At 39.3% G+C, this 20,953-nt stretch overlaps 1 protein-coding gene across 1 annotated transcript; it reads left to right on the forward strand.

Annotated features, from left to right (window-relative positions):
• Nucleotides 1-2,097: 2,097 nt before the first annotated feature.
• TRIML2 (tripartite motif family like 2) lies at nucleotides 2,098-17,213 on the forward strand. Its single transcript, XM_049631767.1, has 7 exons — nucleotides 2,098-2,595; nucleotides 2,871-2,966; nucleotides 5,564-5,752; nucleotides 7,093-7,233; nucleotides 9,629-9,651; nucleotides 9,821-9,921; nucleotides 16,356-17,213. Exons 1-7 carry the CDS (start codon nucleotides 2,407-2,409, stop codon nucleotides 16,943-16,945), a joined length of 1,329 nt encoding a protein of 442 aa, XP_049487724.1. The 5' UTR covers nucleotides 2,098-2,406; the 3' UTR covers nucleotides 16,946-17,213.
• The last annotated feature ends 3,740 nt before the right edge of the window (nucleotides 17,214-20,953 follow it).

Below are 20,953 nucleotides of genomic sequence, written 5' to 3' on the forward strand. Positions count from 1 at the left end.
GGGCAGAGAGAGGGAGACACAGAATCGGAAACAGGCTCCAGGCTCTGAGCCATCAGCCCAGAGCCCGACGCGGGGCTCGAACTCACGGACCGCGAGATCGTGACCTGGCTGAAGTCGGACGCTTAACCGACTGCGCCACCCAGGCGCCCCTATCCTTGCATAATCTTAACATCAGGCATTGGTCTTTTGGAACACATTAGTTCACTGAGTTTTCAGACTTTCCAAATGTTGACATATTTCACTATACAATACCCAAGTCACATTTGTTAATATCACCACCAATTTTTATCAGAAAAGAAGCTGTCAAAGTCTTGGGAAGCTGTCAAGCTTACAACAGTGGATACAAGTTCTCCAAAGCCAGAATTTTATCATTGACAACTAATACACCCACTTGGTTTTCTTGAAATGACAGGGTCACTCTGTTAGTGTTTGAGAAAATATTTTCCAAAGTGCTACATCTGAATGACCACATTTGTCTCATTTGTTCTTTCAACAAAAATGTGCTGGAAAAAACATGGCTAGTATGGCTTGTAACTCAGTTATAGAAAGTGTTTTTTTCTTGAGACAACGCCTGTATTCCCAAATGCAGCATAAATGCTCTATGCAAAGTTTTCATTTTGTCACCCAAAATATTAATTAAATCCTGTACTTAATAGCTCACTTATTATGTTTCAAGAAAGTAAGGTTATTCTTAAGTAAAAAAAAAAAAAAAAAAAATTAACTGGGAGTATGCAAGAGATTGAAAAACACAATAAATGACCATACTTGGTGCTACTTACTTGATGAATGGTAAGATGCCAGAAGTTTTATCTACTATCAGCACAAATGTTAGCACAGTAAAAAAGGCAAATCAAGTCTTGGGAACCACACTTTGAAAACTGCTTTAATATTCATCCTCACAAAATACAAAGTTATCATATATACACAATTAATCAACTGCAGAACTATAAAAGTGTTTTGCATGCCTTAAATTAAAAATAAGAAGGGGGGCGCCTGGGTGGCTCAGTCGGTTGAGCGTCCAACTTCAGCTCAGGTCACGATCTCGCGTCCGTGAGTTCGAGCCCCGCGTCGGGCTCTGGGCTGATGGCTCAGAGCCTGGAGCCTGCTTCCGATTCTGTGTCTCCCTCTCTCTCTGACCCTCCCCCGTTCATGCTCTGTCTCTCTCTGTCTCAAAAATAAATAAACATTTAAAAAAATTAAAAAAAAATAAGAAGGAATGAAAAGACAGGAGGTCTAGTTGATGGCAGAGTTTTGGTGACAGTGAGAGCATCATGGCGGGCGGGCGGGGAAGCTAGTAAGTCCACAAATGGAAGTCTGGGACTTCTGAGGTCTGTCAGATTTGTTCCAAGAGTTTGTCGAAAGAGCTAGTTAATAAGATGGAATGGGGACAAATGTAAACAGGATAGAGGATTTTTTTTTTTTTTTTTTGAGAAATTAATACTTGGTGTTACAGTGTCACCACCGTATGAATGGCTGGAGATGGAGTTAGAAAAGAAGTAAGGCAAGGCAATTCTTCGTTGGTGAAAAGCTACCCAAATTCAGTGGGTAATCCCTTTTAGGAATAGAATTAAAATGTTCCTCGAGTATCAGTAGAATTGTTGCTCAAAGGTAATCAGAATCGTCTGGAAATGGGGATGGAGGAGATTATAGATCCCTTTCTCTCTTTCCTTAAAAGCAGTTTCCCGTTAGCATTTTTGTTTTTTCTTTTGGGGGTGCCTTTTTATTTTTTTAATCGATATCTTTATTGGCCAGCTCTTAGACGACAGGTGTCTTCGGCTTTGCCCACAAAACTTGAGGTGCCTCACACTTAGGCGCATGCGTACTTAGAAAGCGGGTTCTCCCTTAAATTTGGCACCCAAGTGCCACTCCCCTTTAAGGAGGCCCGGGAAGCTGGCTGCATTTTCCGGCTTGTGCAAGCCCTGGGAAAGGGAGAGCGTCCTTAAATGCCTGAAGCCCGTCTTTGCCGCACTCTAGTCCCGGATGTTCCTCCAGCGTTTTAATACTCTCTGCCTTCTAGTAAGTGCCTTTTCTTCTTTTTTTCTTTCTTCTTCAGCTGCTTTTTTTTTTTTTTTTTTTTCCTAGTGCCTTACAGGGAAGTGGTGTCCTGTGTCCTCGCTTGTAACTAATTTTCAGCCCAGTGCTAAATTTTGAGAAAACTTGGAAGCCCCCTCAATCTCAGGATACGGGTGTGAGTCCCGTGTGTCCTCCCCCGAGCACGTGGCTGCTGGCTGCGGAAGGCCTGCGGGTTCCAGGAGCCGCGGATGCGCTGAGGGGATCTGATGCTTGGCTGAGGGTGGACACCGCGGTTGGCAAGTGTGACTCCCCCAAATCACCGCCACTCTTTTATGGTTCAGTGTGCAGGGAGGTATTCCACGGCAGAAAGTTCACCTAGGGACACCTGCCAGGATGTCCAGGAGGCTCAGCTCCCAGTTACAGCGAAAATTCCCGGAAGATGTCTACTGTGAGAAACACCTGGAACTAGTGCAGTTGTTCTGTGTTGATGACCAAATCCTGCTGTGTGGCCAGTGCTTCCACTCTCAGGAGCACGAGAATCACTTGGTGTGTGGAGTACAAGAGGCTGCTGGCGTTTATAGGGTGAGCCTCCTGCAGATCCCAGAGCACTCTTAACACTGGCCGCCTCCTCTTACTCACTTATTTGGGGGAGGGGAGGCGATATTCTGATCCCGCAAGGTCACTTCCCTTAGGCAGTGTTTATCAGAGAATTCTAGACAGGTACTATATTTAGATCTTAAACTTAAAGGCTAAGAAAACATAGGTGTATTGGCCCTTTTTCAGTTGTCCAAGGTGAAAAATCTAACTATTCTAAAGCGATTACTTTACCTAGAGTTTTGTGATCTATTTCTCTGCAGAAGTTATTCCAGGAGATATTGAACACATTGAAGGAGAAACTTGAAGTAGCTAAAAGCATATTGGCTGATGAGCAAGAAAGAATGGTGATGATTCAGGTCAGTGCTTATCTCGAGTCTTAGGGAATTACCTATAACGTTGGACAGCAAATAACATAAACAAAGTCAAAAGATGAATGACAAACCAGGAAAAATATTTGAAATCCATTGGTAGGAAAAGTGTTAATTTCTTTATGAATAAAGAACTGTCTAACATCAATAAGCAGAAGACTAGAAATTCAATAGAAAAATGATCAAAGAAATGAGATTTTGCAGAAAAGGAAATGCAACTACCTTTTGAATATATAAGAAGATCCTGAACTTTTTTTATGGTAAGAAGAATACAAATTAACTCTTAAATTTGTGAAATGACATTTGTAACCCTTATTGGAAGATACTAATGATTGATAACAGTTTATAACAGCGCCGTGGGCGAGTGAGCATCTCATGTAGTGTTGGTGGCCATGTAAATCCTGAAACCATTTATTATTTTTTTTTTAAGTTTATTTATTTTTGAAGGAGAGAGACACAGAGTGTGAGTGGGGGAGGGGCAGAGAGAGAGGGAGACAGAATCTGAAGTAGGCTCCAGGCTCTGAGCTGTCAGCACAGAGCCTGATGTGGGGCTCAAACTGACAAACCATGAGATCATGACCTGAGCCAAAGTCGGATGCTTAACCGACTGAGCTACCCAGGTGCCCCCCCCCCTTTTTTTTAATTTTAATCCTAAAACCATTTAAAAGGCAGTTTGAGAATTACTGTCCAGAATGAGGGCTTGCTGTCTGTTATGCCCATGTTTCACTTCTGATTTCAAACCTTCTAACTCAAGCCTTTAACTCTATTCTGTGCCAGATATCCAGATTCTGACTCTTCTCTCTTTCAATTTTAAAGACAATAAATGGCTAGTTGAAGATGATAGAAGAATTGACTGACTCTGCAAGAACTTTTCAACTGATCCCCATTTTTTTCAGCCTTAACCACCATATATTCAAAAATAAAATATTGGGGTCCCACTCTTTGCCAGGGACTATACTAGGTGTTGGAGATTCAGTAGTAGGAGAGGGAAAAAAAATTGCCCTTGTGCAACTGACATTCTCATGGAAGTAAACCAAATAAGTAAAATGAATGTTACATGGTAAATGCTATACATTCAGGGAGGGGTGGGCGGAGGGAAGCATGATGGGATATACTTTGAAATAAAGTGATCAGGACCTTGTTCAGAAAGTGGCATTTGAGAAAACTCAAGCTGTTGAGGGATTGAGTTATACTGTTTTGGGAAGAATCTGGTAGGTTCTTAGTTGGGGCTGGAAAGGCAGTGGAAGCCGATAGGTGATATTAGAAGATAAAGGGGCCAAATCTATAGGGCAGCTGACTTTTTTTTTTTTATGTTTATTTATTTTTGAGGGGGAGAGAGACAGTGCCAACAGGGGAGGGGCAGAGAGAGAGGAAGACACAAAATCTGAAGCAGGCTCCAGACTGGGTTGTCGGCACAGAGCAGGAAGTGGGGCTCAAACTCACAAACCTAACCTTGAGAGATCATGACCTGAGCTAAAGTCCACTTAACCGAATGAGCCACCCAGGCACCCCTAGGGTAGATGACTTTAAATGAAATAGGGAAGGGTGCCTTGGTGGCTGAGTCTGTTAAGCATCTGACTTCATTTCAGCTCAGGTCATGATGTCAAAGTTCTTGGTTTCCAGCCCCACATCAGGATCTGTGCTGGCAGTGCAGAGCCTGCTTGGGATTCTCTCTCTCACTCTCTCTCTCTGCCCTTCCCCTGCTCTCTGTCTTAATCTCTCAAAATAAATAAATAAACTTTAAAAAAAAATTTTAAATGAAATAGGGAAACAAGGAAAGTTTTGAACAGAGGGGTGGCTTGATTGAACTTTCATTCTCACAGAAACACTGACTGCTGAGATCAGACAAGACTGTAGGAGGGTGAGAACAGAGGTGGGATACTTGACAGGGGACTGTTGTAGTTATCAGGGACAGGTGATGGTGAACCAGGGGTTAGTGGTAGAGGTGGTGAGCAGTGATTCGGTTCTTGATAAGTATTGACTGCGGAGTCTCATGAGATGAAATATCATTAAGCTGGCCACTCCCAGTGCCAGTCGGTAGCTCCGACTTCCAAGTGATACAGGCTTTCACATCCAACTTCTATTCAACATCTCTTTTGGTTGACTGATTGACTAATCAAAACCAGCATATCCAAAAACTGAGCTGCTCATATACTCCCTGCCTCTACAATCTGTCCCTCCCTTGTTTTCCTGTTTTGGCAACTTCCTTCTTCCAGTTGCTTTATCTAACAACTTTGGTGTCACCCTACCATTTCCCTTTCCTGATACTCACTATCCAAAGCATCAGCCAAATCCATTTGCCCCACCTTCCAATTTTCCTCACCTCCCCCTCTTTGTCACTGTGATTGTAGATTCCTCAGTTTTCTAAGTCAGTTAACATGTGTTCATCTGCATTGCATGTTCTAAGATTATGTTGATGTTGGTTGATCTTGAAACTTTCTTTGCCCTCTGTATGTATGCATTTTGTTTCTTCCCCTGTACTTGATATTCCCTTGTCTTTGTATTGGAGTTAGAGATGGAAAGTGACCATGAATATTTATCTCTGCTGTTTAACTTGAAGTCTCTTATCTATATCTGTGATGAAGGGAGAAGAGCAGTATTTTAAAGAGATGATTGAGTCTGAATATAGAATAAGGTTCCGGTTGATGGTTGAAGAGATGAACTTCCGGAGCCTACAAGACTGCGTATTCAACCCAAAGTTGAGGGAAGACCATCTGAATCAAGTGCTGGCTTTTGCCACAGAGCTGAAGGGGCAGTCCCAGGAAACGCTACAGGTGAGAGGTGGAAAACGGCGCTCTCACAGTATTTGGGAAATGAGGGAAAGGGGAGCTGAACATTATGCCAATTCTAGAATGAGACATCCAGTGACAGCCACATGTACATTGAAAGAATGTATGTATTCAGCCAGCCGTTCTATTTCCGGTCACTTATCTTACAGATATACTTACATGCATATAAAAAGATACAAGGATAAGGGAATGCTGTAAAATTATTCCAGTATAGAGCCATGGTTTAGAGGTCATGTTTGAAGCCAGACTGGTGAAATTCCTACCTGGCTTCTGCTATTTACTAGTCTCTAAGTGGCTAGTCTAACCTATACATGTTGTTTAACCTGAGACTCAGTTTCCTTAGCTATAAAGTGGAGAAAATACCTGTAGTTTTTATGCTATTGTGAGGATTGAATGTTATAATCTACATAAAGCTCTTTAAATAGTGTTTGTACGTATTATGCAGTGGAGACTATTAGGCATTATTATTAACTGTAATGTTTATGATAGCAAGAGATTAAGTACAACCTATATCCATCAAACCAGGACTCTCAAAATAGATTGTATTATGTACTTAAAATGGAATGCTCTTGGGCAGTTAGAAAAGATAACACAGCCGTATGTGTATGGATAAGAAATGCTCTCCAAGAGCATATTATTTATTAATAAAAAACAAGTAGGGGCGCCTGGGTGGCTCAGTAGGTTAAGCGACCAACTTCAGCTCAAGTCATGATCTCACAGTTTGTGGGTTCGAGCCCCACTTCGGGCTCTGTGCTGACAGCTCAGAGTCTGGAGCCTGCTTCAGATTCTGTCTCCCTCTCTCTTTTTCCCTCCCGTGCTCACTCTCTGTCTCTCTCAAAAATAAACATTAAAATTTTTTTTTTAAAGTAGGGTATAATATGCATCATTTGTGTTAAGAAAAAAAATAACATGAGCATGTGCTCTTATGCCTAGATAGAGCATCTTTGCAAGGATAAAAAATGTCAGTAGCTTGATTCATTCTTTCTTATTAATTGATTATATTTTTAATTTCAAATTTAATTTAATGAAGGTAACAGGAGACTTTCTGGACAAAACTGTACAGCAAAATAACATGATCTGTTTTAGAGTCAGGTTGTCTTCTGTATAAGTGGACTATGTGCATACCTTCCACATCAACACAAATATATTGTGTCAAAGAATCTAGCTTCTGTTGAGGTGTCCTTGACACAGAGGAGTTGTCGGACCATATCTACTTATATGTATTTCTGAGATGGCAGGAAGAAAAGTACATTGAAGAGGTAGTTGAATTAGTGAATAAATGAGATTATCACTTGTAAAATAGTAATAAGGAGATGATTCTGCAGAGACTGAACGATTTGGGGAAAGAGAACATGAATAAACTGAAGGAGAGTGAAGGCCGGCTTTCGGGACACATCTGCAGCCTCCAAAAGATGACTGTAGAGCTGGAGAAGAAGTGTGGGAAATACACCCTAATGGTGCTCCAGGTAAGATTCCAGAAATTATCTTCATTGCAGTATTTGAGAAATGAGAAGTGGACCGTGCTCATTAAGTGTCAATTCTAGAATATTCTATGATTTGCAAACATACATGAAGGCTGTGTAGCTTTTGGCAGTCACCAAAAGCATTATGAATTATCTAAAACCCTGGTACAGGGGAGAGTTACTTCATGGTATGAATTCTCACCTTAAGACTATCAGTAATTAGTTTGAATTGAGATATCCCTTATTAGGGTGAATAATTGGTTAGTCGAATAATGACACATCAATACAGTAGAATATTCTGCAACCAGAAAAAAAGAATGAAGCAACTCTATAGTGGTAAAAGGTATTTTCAGGGTATTTGATTGGAGTGGAAACATACAGAACTGCTTTTTTGTTTGGTTTTGTGGATACGTATATATGTATAGACATATGTTCATTAACATTCACGGACTGACTTTGGCAAAATAAATGCAGAGATTGAACATTGAGCAGTAACCTTGGAGAAACAAGGGTGAGATTTATTTGCATAGTATTGTATATTTTAAATGCATCACCTTTCAACTAGTAAATTATTATCTTTTGAAGACTTTATCCATATCCTGCTGCTGCTGAACTCATATTTGCAATGGGAGTGCTCTTATTTGAAAAACACTTGCTGATAAACTCTTGGGTTCTATTCTAGAGCCCAGTCCCAGACAGTTAAAGTAGGTGTGGCTCAGTTATGCTCAGCTTCTGACCCAGCTTCCCCCACCGTCCCCAGTTTAGCAAGCCCTTGCGCCTGCTCAACTCTTGCCATTGACAGTATAGAAAGCAAGTAGATGGGCAGAGTTTGAAATGATGACTATTCTGGATAAGATGACTGAGGTGAGGAATGGAAAATATGTCCCTTGGGAAAGGTAAATCAAAACCACGGTGAGGGACACCTGGATGGCTCAGTCATTTAAGTGTCCATCTCTTGATTTCAGCTCAGGTCATGGTCTCATGGTTCATGGGATCGAGCCATGCTGTCAGTGCAGAGCCTGCTTGGGATTCTCTCTCCCTCTCTCCCTCTCTCTCTCTCTCTCTCTCCCCCCACTCCCTCTCCCCCTCTCTCCCTGTCTCCCTCTCCCTCCCTCCCTTTCTCCTCTCTCAAAAATAAACATTTAAATAAAAAACTACAATGAGATAGACCCTCTCAACTGTTAGAATGACTATCATCAATAAAAGACAATGGGTGCTGGTGAGGATGTGGTGAAAAGGGAGTACTTAAACATTGTTGGTGGGAATGTAAATTGGTCCAACCGCTGTAGAAAACAATGTGGAAGTATTTCAAAAAATGAGAAATAGATCTTCCATATGATCCAGCAATTCCCTTTGTGTGCCTATACCCAAAGGAAATGAAAACAGAATTTCAAAGGGATGCACATACTCATGTTTGGAAATAACCCAAATGTCCATTAACAGATAAATGAATGAAAAAGGTGTGGTACATATAAATGATGGAATATTACTGAGCCACGAGAAAGGAAAATATCCTCCCATCTGTGATAACATGGATAGACTGTGAACACATTGTGCTTAAACAAGATAAGTCAGAAATACAACTATTGTACAATATTGCTTATATGTGGAATCTAAAAAAGTTAAACCTATTTAAAAAAACAAAAGTAAAAGGGTACTTACTGGAGAATGGAATAGGGTGGCAGATCGTTGATAAGAGTGATGGTGTTTAAGGGCACAAACTTGTAATGAATAGTAATAAACAATAGAGATCTAATGCGTGGTATAATGAATATATAAAACAATATTGTATTATAATTGTATGATGTGATAAATTTTGCAGTCATTACATCATGACCTGAGCCAAAGTCGGACACTTAACCAGACAGGCACCCCAAGCATCTGGACTCTCCATCTCGGCTCGGGTCATGATCTCATGGTTTGTGGGTTCAAGACCCACATCAGGTTCTGCGCTGACAGTGCAGAGCCTGCTTGGAATTCTCTCTCTCCCTCTGTCTCTGTCTCTGTCTCTCTCTCTCTTTCAAAATAAATAAACCTTAAAAAAAAGTTTTAAAAGAAGGAAAGAAAGACATCCAGATTAAATATAAATCTTGTCAAGACATCATCTGACTCAGCAGGTTCTAAATTCCATGTAAAATGACTATATAGTCCCTGAATAATAAAACTAAGAATATTAAAACAAAAAACCCAAATAGTTACCTTGGGAATATAACCGTGATTTTAAGTATTTTTTCTGACTTCTACCATTCAATGTTAAAATTGGGTATCTGATAATTAGTACCATGAAGCTGAGGAAATTATGTAGAAATCGAGTTTCATTATGAGAAGATATTTTCAGGGGTACAACTCACAAGAGGCGTGGCTCAGATACTAACCTTATCTCTTTTTCACCCTGCAGAATGCAGGATCTTCTTTGAAAAGGTAAGTTTTCATTTTGGAAACATTGGGGTGGGAGTCAAGGTCTGATACACGAGCACCCAGGAGTAGGGATGTTGGGGTAAGGATCGGGAGGTCATGTAACAAGATCCATCCTCTGAATAGTGGGGGGCCTGGCGTCTGCACAGGTAACAGGCTGTCCTTTTTTTAATAGGAGTGAGTCACTACTGCTTCAGTGTCTGGAGCAAGCCCAAATCACGGACCTGAGTTTATGCCAAGTAACAGGAATGAGCAGAATGCTCAAAGTTCTGCAAAGTAAGTCGACACACCTCCATGATTACAGGGCACTTGACTTTGTATTGGAAAATCCAGCGAACATCCTACCGTAAATACAAGTAGATTCCAAAGAGCTTAAGGATTTAAAAAGACTGGAGAGTTTAATAATGCTATGCACATTGGATAGTTATCAAGAAAATAATTGTATGCTCTTATGTTGAAAGGCTCTCCTGTGCAAATCCTTTCCCAGTTTTCAACCCTGAAACATGATTGCAAGCAGATTTCAATAAAAAAAAAAAAAATTAAACTTCTAGGGGAAAAAATGTCAACATGTATAATGAAAGATTTCTATCTCCTGCCCCACTGCCTTTTCTGGAATGTCCTGCAGGTGGATTCATACGGTAGGTAGTCTTTTGAGTCTGGCTTTTTTCACTTAGCGTAAAGCATGAGAGGCATATCCAAGTTTGTGTGTATCAGTAGTTTATTCTTTTTTGTTGTTGTGTTGTACTCCGTTGTATGAATAGACCACAATTTATTCTCTTGCAGTTCCATGGCCACTTGAGTTATTTCTAAATATATGCTATAAATATTTGCTTAGGGAGTTTTAAGTGGACATGACTTCATTTCTCTTGGTTGCATATCTAGGAGAGGGACTGTAACATTTGTTTTCCAAATTGGCTCTGCCATTTTGCATTCCCGCTGTTAATGTATGAGATTCAGTTGCTCTACATCGTCATAAGCATTTGGTAGTGTCACTTTTTTTTTCTTTAATTAAAGCTGACCTAATAGATACGTAGTTATATATCACTTTAAATTTTGATTTGCATTTCTGAAATGACTAGGGATGTCGAGCATATTTTCATGTTTATTTGTACTTTATTATATCTATTTGAAGTGTATCTATAAACATTTTGCCTATTTTTAAAATTTTGTTGTATATTATTGAGTTTTGTGATTTCTTTATATTTTCTCATTAATATTTACCAGTTCTTTATCAGACACGTTTTGCAAATATTTATTCCACTCTGTGATTTATATTTTCTTTTTTTATTAAATTTTTAATTTTAATTCCAATGTTAGTGCACAGTGTTTTATTAGTTTCAGGTGCACAAGTAGTGATCCAACAAGCCTGTACATTACTCAGTGCTCATCATGAGAAGTGTATTCTTATTCCCCATTGCCTGTTATACCCCTTCCCCAACCTGCGTCCCTCTGGTAACCATCAGTTTGGTTCTCATAGTTAAGAGTCTGTTTTTCAGTTTGTCTTCTTTTTGTTCATTTGTTCTGTTTCTTAAATTCCACATGAATGAAATCATGGTATTTGTATTTCTTTGACTCGCTTATTTCACTTAGCATTATAGTCTTTATTTACATCCATGTTGTTGCAAATAGCAAGATTTCATCCTTTTGTGTGGCTGACTGATATTCCATTGTGTATATCTACCACTTCTTCTTTACCCATTCATCTGTTGGTGCACACTTGGGTGGCTTGTATATCTTGATTATTGCAAATAATTTTGAAATTCAGCTTACCAACTTTTTTTTCTGTTATGGTTTGTGCTATTTGTGTGCTAAGAAGTATTTTAGTATCCAAATAGAGATTTTTTTTTTCTTGAAGCTTTAGCTCTTACATTTATGTCTGTTATTCTTTTGGAGTCATATGTGTGTATGACTCAGGATCTGGTATAACTCCCCACCCGCTCCTTTTTTGTTCATGTATGTATCCTTTTTTGTTCATGTTGTTCCAGCATTATTTGGTGAAGATATTATTCATTAAATTTACTTAGCACCTTTGTTGAAAATCAGCTGGCACGTTTAAGCAGGTCTATATTGACTCTAATAGGTCCATTGATCACTGTGTTTTTCCTTTTGCTAATACAACACTGTCTTGAATGTGTACTTTATAGGAAGTCTTAAAATTGGCATGTGAGTTTTCCAAATTTGTTCTTATAAAAATAATTTTGCCTACTCTAGATCCTTTGCTTTTTCACATAAATTTTAAAATCAGCTTGTTGGGTTCTACAAAAAAAAACCCTGAGATTTTAAATGGTGTTATATTGAACGTATAGATTAATTTAGGGATAAGATGACATATTTCTTTTTAGGTTTGCTTCACTATCAATGTTTTGAAGTTTTCAGCAAACAAATATCATGCATATTAGATGGGTCTCTAAGTATTTTATAGTTTTTAGTTCTTGTACACACTTGTAATTGAAATTTTATTCATTTCTAGTTTATTGCTTATATATAAAAATAATTTGTGTATATTGACATTGCATCTATGACTATGCTAAACTCATTCAGAGCTGGTGGCTTTTTTATAGATTCTTTGGGATTTTCTGCAAAGAGAGTCAGGTGCTCTATTAATACAGGCAGTTTTATTTCTTTACAATATGTAATCCTTTCTGTATTCTTCTCACCTTGTTGTACTGGTGCTATGACCTCAAATATAATATCACATAGGAGCACTGAGAAACATTTGCCTTGTTCTTGATCTTAGGGTGAAAGAAAGCATTAAGTCTTTCACCTTGAACTTTTCATTAGCTGTAGGTTTTTGTAGTTGCCTTTCATCAAGTTAAGGAAGTTCTCCCTCTATTCCTGGTTTGCTAAAACTTTGTATCGTGAACAAATGTTGAATTTATTAGATGCATATTTTTTCTTCATATATTAATATGGTAAATATATTTTTTCATATGTTGGCCCAGCCTTGCATTCCAGGAGTAAACCTGGTTATGATGTTTTATCCATTTTATATATTGCTGGATTCAATGTACTAATACTTTAAAGAATTTTGGTATATAGGTTAATGAGGCATATTGATATATAGCTTTCTTATAATCGTCCATAGACGCTTCAGTTTATTTATACAACACCCAGTGCTCATCCCAACAAGTGCCTTCCTCAGTGCCCATCACCCACTTTCCCCTTTCCCCCACCCCCCCATCAACCCTCAGTTTTTTCTCAGTATTTAAGAGTCTCTTATGGTTTGCCTCCCTCCCTCTCTGTAACTTTTTTTTCCCCTTCCTTCCCCTCCCATGGTCTTCTGTTAAGTTGCTCAAGATACACATATGAGTGAAAACGTATGGTATCTGGCTTTCTCTGACTGATTTATTTCACTTAGCATAATACCCTCCAATTCCATCCACGTTGCTGCAAATGGCCAGATTTCATTCTTTCTCATTGCCAAGTAGTATTCCATTGGATATATAAACCCCATCTTCTTTATCCATTCATCAGTTGATGGACATTTAGGCCCTTTCCATAATTTGGCTATTGTTGAAAGTGCTGCTATAAACATTGGGGTACAAGTGCCCCTACGTATCAGCACTCCTGTATCCCTTGGGTAAATACCTAGCAGTGCTATTGCTGGCTCATAAGGTAGATCTATTTTTAATGTTTTGAGGAACCTCCACACTGTTTTCCAGAGTGGCTGCACCAGTTTGCATTCCCACCAACAGTGCAAGAGGGTTCCCATTTCTCCACATCCTCTCCAGCATCTATAGTCTCCTGATTTGTTCATTTTAGCCACTCTGACTGGTGTGAGGTGGTATTTCAGTGTGGTTTTGATTTGTATTTCCCTGATGAGGAGTGACATTGAGCATCTTTTCATGTGCCTGTTGGCCATCTGGATGTCTTTTTTAGGGAAGTGTCTATTCATGTCTTCTGCCCATTTCTTCACTGGATTATTTGTTTTTTGGATGTGGAGTTTGGTGAGTTCTTTATAGATTTTAGATACTAGCCCTTTATCCAATATGTCATTTGCAAATATCTTTTCCCATTCCGTTGGTTGGCTTTTAGTTTTGTTGATTGTTTCCTTGGCAGTGCAGAAGTTTTTTATCTTGATGACGTCCCAATAGTTCATATTTGCTTTTAATTCTCTTGCCTTTGGAGACGTGTCAAGTGAGAAATTGCGGCTGAGGTCAGAGAGGTTTTTTTCCTGCTTTCTCCTCTAGGGTTTTGATGGTTTCCTGTCTCATATTTAGGCCCTTCATCCATTTTGAGTTTATTTTTGTGGATGGTGTAAGAAAGTGGTCTAGTTTCATTCTTCTGCATGTTGCTGTCCAGTTCTCCAAGCACCATTTGTTAAAGAGACTTTTTTCCATCAGATACTGTTACCTGCTTTGTTAAAGATTAGTTGGCCATACATTTATGGGTTCAATTCTGGGTTCTCTATTCAATTCCATTGGTCTATGTGTTTGTTTTTGTGCTAGTACCATACTGTCTTGATGATTACAACTTTGTGGTAGAGGCTAAAGTCTGTGATGCCTCCCACTTTGGTTTTCTTTTTCAACATTACTTTGGCTATTCGGGGTCTTTTGTGGTTCCATACAAATTTTAGGATTGTTTGTTCTAGCTTTGAGAAGAATGCTAGTGCAGTTTGGATTGGGATTGCATTGAATGTGTAGATTGCTTTGGGTAGTATTGACATTTTAGCAAAATTTATTCTTCCAATCCATGAGCATGGAATGTTTTTCCATTTCTTTGTATCTTCTTCAATTTCCTTCATAAGCTTTCTATAGTTTTCAGCATACAGATCTTTTACATCCTTGGTTAGGTTTATTCTCAGGTATTTTATGGTTCTTGGTGCAATTGTGAATGGGATCAGTTTCTTTATTTCTCTTTCTGTTGCTTCATTATTCGTGTATAAAAATGCAACCAATTTCTGTACATTAATTTTGTACCCTGCGACTTTGCTAAATTCATATATCAGTTCTAGCAGACTTTTGGTGGAGTCATAGACACTTTAATTTTCATTTCTAGATAATCTATTTTGTTCTTTGTCAAATCCATTTGGTCTTGCTTTTTAGCTTTTCTATATCCTGTAGATATTTTTAAGCTTTTCTTTTGTCTTCAAACTTGTAAGCAAAAATTATTTTAGTTCAGTGCCTGGTGATTCCAATATCTAAAGTTATTCAGGTTTATTTCTGCTAATCTCAATAGTGCTTTCTTGGGGCGCCTGAGTGGCTCAGTTGGTTAAGCGTCCGACTTTGGCTCAGATCATGATCTCACGGTTTGTGAGTTCGAGCCCTGCGTCAGGCTCTGGGCTGACAGCTCAGAGCCTGGAGCCAGCTTCAGATTCTGTGTCTCCCTCTGTCTGCCCCTCTGATGATTGCACTCTGTCGCATTGTCTCAAAAATAAACATTAAAAACAAATTTAAAAAAAAATAGTGCTTTCTTACTTTGAGTATGTGTTTGATTTTTTTAAACAGAAAGTTTTGCTTTTTTCCTTGGATATTATTTTTAGAAATTCTTTGAGTTCAAAAATGAATATATGCGTTATTGTAGAGAGAGTCTGCATATGTTTCTGCCCATCTTCTGGAAATACTAAAAGTCTGGGACAACTTGTATTTAAATGTAAAGGCTTATGGCTTTTAAGACCACCTAATAATATGAATGAGGCCTAAACTCCAGAACTTTAAGTGCATTTGGCATCAAAACTTTCTGCTGGATTAGAAATTAGAGTAAGAAATAAGGAACTACTCCAGGTTTATGCTTTAGCAACTGAAGAAGTAAGTATGCTGTTAACTGAAGTAGAAACTAGAAAGGGGTAGTTTTGAAGTTCCATTTTGGGCACAGTATGTGTTAAATGCTTGTGTTACTTCAAACTGGTATTTCGCAACTTCTCCATGAAGTAAGCCATGAACATACAGAAGATATTTAAAACTGAGGCTAGGTGAAGTAACCTGGGGAGAAAGAGTGCATGTAGTGAAAAGGACGACCCACCATTTAGCCCTGAGAAAATGTTGAGGAGAAAGAGATAAAGAGAAGGAACAGTTTGAGGTATGAAGGCAAGTGTTACTTTCATCCAAGTATAAGAAATCACATTGAGCTTTCTTGTTCTCAGCTTGATTTTTTTTTTTTTTTTTTTTTTTTTTTTTTCTGGAGGATTCCTTCAGGTCTTCTAGCCTCTGCTAATATGTTCTTTTGATTTACTCGATATCAAGGGCCTGCTGGCAACAATTTATAGGCATCCGGGTCACACTCTGGTGATATTTAAGATGAGAGCAATTCAGTTACAGGGAATCACAGCCGGTCACAGGGAAAAGCCTGATCTGTTAGGAGATTCTGATGATTCTGTAGGGGAATAGATCTTGGAGTTCCAGGCTTGGAGATCTTCAGAGGAGTAGAGATGGGTCCCAGGTGATACCTAAGTAGGATTGGATGCCATTTTTACAGCCTGCTCAAATTCCTTTCTGGTTTGACAGGTACTTCCAAACCTCTGTGTGTTCCATTATTCTTTGTTCTTCCTCCTCAGATTGCATCTCCTTCCATTATCTCACTTTCTTCTCTGGTGTCCACTTCTTGAAACAAAGCTCAGAGGTTACCTGTCCTGAACTCTTGGATTGCCTCTTCCATATCTGTGCCTGCGACACGAGCCCACTCATTGGCAAGCCTCTGCATGTTAGAAATAGTCTGTGGTGTGGGCATGGACAACTCTCACTGAGTTTAACTGAGTTTCTCTCTTCCTGCAGGAGCTGTCACTTTGGATCCTAAAACAGCTAATCCCTGTTTGGTCTTATCTGAGGATCTGAGAAGCATGCATCTCAGAAATGTCCAGCAGGACGTGCCTCACAGCCCAGGAAGATTTGTCTTCAGTGCCACCGTGTTGGGTGTGGAAAGCTTCACCTCAGGGAGGCACTACTGGGAGGTGGATGTGGAGAAGGCCACCAAGTGGCAGTTGGGGGTATCTGAAGATTCTGCCAGCAGACATGGTGATCTACCCACCACTTCGGGAAATAAAGTCTTGCTCATGGGTTCTTTGATGGGAACCAATTATACCTTCTGGGCCTTTCCCCCTCTGAAGAGGGTCTCCTTGAGAGGAGAGCAGATGCACAAAGTTGGAGTCTTCCTAGACTGTCAGTCTGGGCAGATATCCTTCTATGATGTGGCAAACAGATCCCTCATTTATAATTTCTCTTCCCTCACCTTCCAAGGAGCTCTCAGGCCCATATTTTCTCTTTGTATCCCAAGTGGAGTCACAAATTCAGACTCACTTAGCATTTGCCTTCCTCCTGTTTCTTCTTGTGATGTTACTGTTAGCCCACAGTCTTCCTTGGCATGAAATCTAAGAGGGGGCAGAAGTAAAGAGTTTGACTTTGTAAAAGAATTTACATAAAGTAATCCAATAAAAGATTTCTCTCACTTGAGTTGGAATCTAGTTCATTATCCCAGAGTTTTTGCATTCATGTGGCTTTCAACACTTATTTAGTGGCAGAGGTTACATTGAAACTGAGTCATGAATGATAATAACGGAAGGGCCCTACTAATTAGAACAATAAATGCATATGCAGCATAAAATTGGGAACTTAGAGAAGTAATACAGCCTGGACTCTATAGGACTAAGTTAAGGACTCTAGCGAGTTCTGAAAACACAATTAGATGAATCAAGACTTTAGATTTGAGGACATCATCACAGTGACAGGTGAAATGAAGACATCCTTTGATCCTATTACTGGCAGTGTCAAGACTTCCTGACATCGTTCTAAACAGAGAACTTGATTTCCCGGGGTACTTTATCTGGGTGGGGAGGAGGTATTGCAGAAAATGTGAATATTTTAAAATTATTTTTGCAAGTATTCTACTTTCTTACAAGGATAATTAGATTTCTTATAAGAAGCCTGATAATTCAATGCTTCAAGATACACAAGTAAAGTCAAGACAAGAAAAGTCTTTGCACATCTTCACAGCAAATCACAATAAGTCTTGGGGGAGGAGGCACATGGGTGGTTAAGCATCCAACTTCAACTCGGGTCATTGTCTCAGGGTTTATGAGTTCAAGCCACTTTGGATGTGATGTTCCCCTCTCTGCCTCCCCCATCCCCTCATGCTCACTCGCTCTCTCTCTCAAAAACAAACATTAAAAAAAGAAAAAAATTATTGTTCATGTACAGTAGCAGGTTTACAAATTTGATTTATCCTAAAATCACCTGAGGAGTTTTTTAAAATTATCTGGGGCACCTGGGTGGCTCAGTCAGTTAAGTGCCCGACTGGACTTTGGCTCAGGTTATGATCTCACGGTTTATAAGCTAGAGCGCTGCACTGGCCTCTGCACTGACAGTAGAGAGACTACTTGGGATTCTCTCTGCCTCCCTCTGTCTCTAAGATAAGTAAAATAAAATAAAAAATATGAATAAGCCACCCCTCCTGAAACACACTAATTACGTCAAAATCTTCGTTGGAACCCAGGCATCATTTTTCCAGAGCTGTCTGGGCGGTTACAATATGCAGCCAAGATTAAGAAGCAAGAAACAAAACAGCTGGTTTGGTCGGTGGCTATAGCCTTTTGTGTGGCTTGCAATTCTAAGTCTTAAAATGTAAAGACATGGTGATAATACTGGGGAGATAGGCTATTTGGTTTACAGATGAGAGTAAGCTTTGCATGGCATCTAGTGACAAGTGAGTGTGCACGGTTCATGTGACTGGGATTGCCAACCATACTGCTGTTTTAGGAAAATTGTTGGCTGGTAAGATATAATTAGCAGTGGTTTTAAGAAACTGAGTATCTTGGATCCTGGGCTAAGTGAGAGGAAGGCTATCTTGGGTCATCAGAGGAGCCTCCAGTGATTTGAAACACCTAGGATTATCCCACCACACCGGAACGATATCGCTACCCTTAAAACGCTTTGCATATGGTTAAGCTTTTTGCCCAGGGTACATTTAAGTTAAAAATCCAGTTTCATTCTGTAGTTATAGCTTGGAAATAGTGCTCTACAATGTGTAGCAAAATCAAGCTGTGAGGCTCTTTATAGCTGAACTACTGATACCTTTCTGGGTTAAGAATTAAGGGAAGGCTCACAGCTGCTACCAATCTAGACCTACTCCTACCTTCAGTTGAGAGTCAGGTCAGGCTGCTTGAAATAATCTATAAGGGGCTAAAAGAAGGAAAGGTAAGTGACCTCACTGCAGCTAATTTTCTTGATCTTGTATAAAGCAAGAAAAGGATAAAGAGAAGATAAAGAATTCATGGGGAAGTCATGGGGAAGGTTCTGATTTCTTGGGTTTCCTGCTTATTGTGTGATAAACATCGTCCATCAGTAGTACATGGAAAGTAAAAAGCACATAGACGGGGAATGTAAAAAGACTGAGGTCACATTTTAGTTGTGTCCTGACAAATTGGAAAGTATGCAAGAGAATGGGAAATTTGCCCTGAAAAGCACTAAGTGTGACATTGGAAATTTACGCCCACAGGAGAGGAAAGAATTCTCTGCAGCAATAGATGATGAATGTGGTAGGATGACAAAAAGGATATTGAATTTAAATATTACATATTAAAATAAGTTTCTAATATGCTATCTGCAAGGTAAGGTTCCAAATATTTTGTATGTATCATCTGGATCTTTTGACTCTAAGAGGTAGATGCTTTTATTTTTAATTTACAGAGACAAAAATTTGCTAGAAATCACCAAATAGTAACACAATCTCTTAAACAGGCTATTTAATCTTTCCACCCACTCAGTTTGTCTCTCCCTAAAGGTATCAGTGAGATAACTAGGATTGACTGTAAGGGAAGGTGGGGGAAGTCAAAGCCTGATAAGATGTAAAAGTGAAATTCACATTTCTCAAAATAATTTTACCTTATGTATTTGTATAGTAAATTTTTTAATTAAAAAACAGATTACGACTTAGGTGAATATTTTTGTTTCTGAGTATTTTTATGAGCTTTGTGTTTATTCTAATGAACACTCTCCGGTCAGCTAAAGATACCCTGCATTGTGTTTCCTGTTTCAGATAGAACTATGTGGTCATTCCAGAAACCAGTGGATTTTCTGTTTGAAAAAGAGGGTGGACCTCAGGGTCAAAGGGTACTTGTTGCAATCTCCTTAACTCTTGTTCTTTGGCCTGTGAAATTTCTGAAGCTAAAAGCTATTCCTACGTTCGATGTTGAAATTCAGAACTTCAGAGGTGAGTGAATTTTAGTCCAGGGACTGTACATGTGAATTTTCTTTGAGAATATCCTAGTCTTTTTAAAAAATTTTTTTAATGTTTTTATTTATTTTTGAGACACAGAGAGAGCATGAGCAGGGGAGGGGCAGAAAGAGAGGGAGGCACAGAATCCGAAGCAGGCTCCAGGCTCCGATCTGTCAGCACAGAGCCTAATGCGGGACTCAAACTCACAGATGTGAGATCATGACCTGAGCTGAAGTCGGACAATTAACCGACTGAGCCATGCAGGTGCCCCTATCCTATTCTTCATTATGGAGTTTGGTGGCTTGTTTTAGAGGGAAAGGGAGAGATACTACTTTCCTGGGTTGAGTAATTTAGGGAATTGGAGAAGGTGTGTGACATGCTTCACCTCTTTAAGACCAAAGTCTCTTTTCAAAAACTTGAGAAAAAGACATGTGAATATCCATCAAGAATATCTTCCCCACCTTCCGAGCCCACTACATTCCCAAGTGTGCCAACTTCTTAGGCATCGCATGCTTCATGTAAGCTTCACGCTTCACTTTGTTTCAAATTACTTAGGGGTCATCACTGACCCTTTTACTTTGTTCCCATTCTACATTCAATCCATCACCAAGTACTTCTATATATATCCTAATTCAAACTTTTTTTTTTTAACCATCTTTCCTCTTTCCACACTAGTTCTTGTGGCTTGTCTTTCATTTAAACTACTGTGGTGGCCTTCTGACACATTCCTTCCCCTCTTATCTTCCTCGGTCTACACTCCACAAAAAAAGACCTTCCCTGAACATTCTATCCAATCCTCACTCTTCCTCTTACATTACTTCCTTTATAGCAACAGTAATTCCCTGGATTCTTCTTTAATTTATCTATCTTCTCTCTCGGGAATGTAATCTCCACAATGGCAAGGGCTTTGAATGAATGGAGAACAGTACAATCAACATATATCACTATATTCCAGGTACTTTACATGAGAGAACAAAACACAGATCCCTGACATCGATGGGCAAATAAGACAGTTTGACCTTGGAGCTTTAGAATATAATGTTGTCTAAGGAACTCTCTAAAAATGGCTTTTATTTTGTTTTCTCAATAGGATAGCTAGTAATGAAACAGAATTCTCTAAGATCCTTTCATCATGATCCAGTGACCATCTGGTTTTTCCAGG

Source organism: Panthera uncia, chromosome B1, assembly GCF_023721935.1.
Source record: "Panthera uncia isolate 11264 chromosome B1, Puncia_PCG_1.0, whole genome shotgun sequence".
Taxonomy (NCBI): domain Eukaryota; kingdom Metazoa; phylum Chordata; class Mammalia; order Carnivora; family Felidae; genus Panthera; species Panthera uncia.

What these genes read in the sequence shown, in the direction of transcription:
- TRIML2 (XM_049631767.1), top strand. Translation starts at nt 2,407, where the DNA reads ATGTCCAGGAGGCTCAGCTCCCAGTTACAGCGAAAATTCCCGGAAGAT. An exon ending in AGGCTGCTGGCGTTTATAGG is followed by an intron (nt 2,596 to 2,870) that starts GTGAGCCTCCTG and finishes ATTTCTCTGCAG; the next exon opens with AAGTTATTCCAGGAGATATT. An exon ending in ACACCCTAATGGTGCTCCAG is followed by an intron (nt 7,234 to 9,628) that starts GTAAGATTCCAG and finishes TTCACCCTGCAG; the next exon opens with AATGCAGGATCTTCTTTGAA.